At 52.4% G+C, this 2,671-nt stretch overlaps 1 protein-coding gene across 1 annotated transcript in view; it reads left to right on the top strand.

Annotated features, from left to right (window-relative positions):
* The first annotated feature begins 18 nt into the window (after positions 1 to 18).
* LOC106699516 (cytosolic carboxypeptidase 4-like) overlaps positions 19 to 2,671 on the top strand; it is a 96,922-nt gene continuing 94,269 nt past the window's right edge. The window contains exon 1 of the mRNA XM_023744046.1: positions 19 to 223. Within this exon, the coding sequence (XP_023599814.1) occupies positions 19 to 223 (205 nt within the window). The remainder of the gene's footprint in view (positions 224 to 2,671) is intronic.

Raw genomic sequence — 2,671 nt, 5'->3', positions numbered from 1 at the left:
TTTCGCGATGGGGGCATCATGGACCCAAATCCTAACGTGCACGCTCTGTTTGTTTCCGCCCCAGACTTCACCTGGACCTCCTGGAAAAAAGCGTCACCCCAAGCCCGTGTACTTCCGGCAGCAGGCTTCTCTGTCGGACGCTGGGAGGCAAACGCCTGCCCGCTGGTTGACCCGTCACGGCCATGCCCGCGTCGGCCCAGCCCGGCCCACCTGGAGCAGTTCCGTGAGTGACGGGGGGGGGGGCCCTCTCCTTTGAAGATCGGGGTGGTGGTCGGGGTGAGGGTCTCAGAGTCTCAGCGACGCATCTGTCCCTTGGAGAACCAAAGCTCCATAAACGTTAGGGGACTGGCCCATCTCTACAGCAATACCAGCCCCAGCCCTTCCTGGCTCGACCCAAGAATTGCTCTGGATCGAAGGAGACTGGGTTCGCTTGCTCCCTAAGACGAGTGACCACAAATACAGGGTGTCCCCCAAACAAGCAGACACGCTTTGCATGACTATTCATTCCAAGGGGTTAAATCTGAACCGAAAGAGACATCCGTTGAGCTGTCAGAAAAAGGTGTGTCTACATTTTGGGGATAAATACTAATGTCGCTCTGTTGTGAAAGGGAGAAAAAAATAAATTGCGGAAAAAATAAAGGCGGGGGTGGGGGGCTGGAATGGCTGGTTGGCATGGAGAGCAGTTTGCTAGTGACATCACTTCCTGTCCTAAGACACAGTTGGGACTCTGCATCCTGTTTTCCAGCCTTTATCATTGATTGATGGATGGATGGATGGATGGATGGAGGGATTGTATCTTTATTGTTGAAAGTATTTTCATGGAACAGACTTTTGAACCTCAGAGGGAAGGCAGGGGGGTGGGGGGTGGGAAGAGGGTTGAACTTGCCTGTGTAGATCCATCACCCATTTCCAGCCTGTAATCAGGGGCTTCCCTCACTGTGCTGACTGCTGTCTAAGCTCAAGGTCAGCCAGGTTTGGAGAGGAAGGGGGTGGAGTCCCAGAGCCCTGGTTGAGGCATCCCCTCATCCCCTGGATAACCGGAATGGCATTTGGATCTGAGAGGCTGAGGGTGTGGAGGAGGCCCTGGCCAGGAACCATAAGACCAAAGCAAAGCGCACACATGTGCCTTCTCTCTCTCTCTCTCTGCCTTCTCTCTCTCTCTCTCTCTCTCTCTCTCTCTCTCTCTCTCTCTCTCTCTCACACACACACACACACACACACACAGTGTACAAGTGGGGCGTACCTAGAACCAGCCAGCTTGTAAAGTTGGTTTGTACAGTTAGTTTCCCACCTTCCATAGGCAAGAAAGACCAAGCAGAATGGTGAGTGCTTTGCAATGCAGAAGGGTTTGGGAGCCCGGCCGGCGTGGCTCAGTGGTTGAGCGTCAACCTAGGAACCAGGAGGTCAGGGTTCGATTCCCAGTCAGGGCACGTGCCCCGGTTGCAGGCTCCATCCCCAGTGGGGAGCATGCAGGAGGCAGCCAATCCATGATTCTCTCTCATCATGGATGTTTCTATCTCTCTCTCCTTCACCCTTCCTCTCTCTGAAATAAATTAAAAAAAAAAAAGGTGTGGGAGACAAAAGAGAAGACTGGGGAGCGAATTGACAGGGGGACCTGGTAGGTGGAAATTTTTCTGAGGGAGAATGCCATTCTCTTATTAGAAACTCATTCGCCAAGTACCATAGTCACTAAGTGACTCACTGGGGAGAAGGCAAGAAAGATCCAAGGTGGGTGGGAGGGGGCGGAGCTCCTATTTTGGGAAGGGAGGCACCTCCAGCCTGCTTTGATCATTCCCTAAAAGAGGAGAACATAACCTTTCTATTCTCAGGAGGGGAGCTAACCTTCCCCCTACCCGCTCCCGCCTGTCTCCCCTCCCCCCCCCCTGGGCCCCACACACTGCTCTCCCCAGGGGGGAGCTTGAGGCCGCCTTTGCGTTGGTTGGTTGAAGAATCCCTTTCTCCTTTTCTTTCGATTCTTAAGAAAAAAATATTCTCACAAAAGCAGTGCTCTGTTCCGCCTGCCATTATGCTAAAAGCTTTTCCTGGGAAGACAATAGCTGCTCTCAGAGAAAAAGATTTTACACGGAGTCCCTGGGGGTGCACAGCGCTGGCACCTGCCTGGGGTCGGGAGTTGTCACTCGGAAGCGGTTTTAAAGGAGCGCAGAGTGGAAAACGAAGCAGTTACAGAATCCCCCTTTCGGCTTCTTCGAGTATCATCTTGCCTTCTCTCAGGTCTGGGTCTCCCTCAGAGACACCTGTGCAAGTGCGATGAGCAGTGCATCCCATGGGAGAGAGCTGGGATTGAGGGCAGCGCCCCACGGACAACAAACGCGCGGGAAGAATCCAAATTTCTGGTTTTTTGTGTGTTTTTTGTTGTTGTTGTTTTTAATATTTTTTATTTTTATTTTTTTAAATATATTTTTATTGATTTCAGAGAGGAAAGGAGAAGGAGAGAGAGATAGAAACATCCATGATGAGAGAGAATCATTCATTGGCTGCCTCCTGCACCCCCCCCCCCCCCACGGGGGATCGAGCCACCAACCCAGGCATGTGCCCTTGACCGGACTCGAACCTGGGGCCCTTCAGTCCGCAGGCTGATGCTCTATTCACTGAGCCAAACCGGCCAGGGCTGTGTGAGTGTGTGTGTTTGTTTTTTAATCCTCACCAGAGA

Source organism: Myotis lucifugus, unplaced genomic scaffold, assembly GCF_000147115.1.
Source record: "Myotis lucifugus unplaced genomic scaffold, Myoluc2.0 scaffold_425, whole genome shotgun sequence".
Classification (NCBI taxonomy): domain Eukaryota; kingdom Metazoa; phylum Chordata; class Mammalia; order Chiroptera; family Vespertilionidae; genus Myotis; species Myotis lucifugus.
Note: the sequence above shows the minus strand (reverse complement) of the source record. Positions and strands in the feature narration are given on the sequence as shown.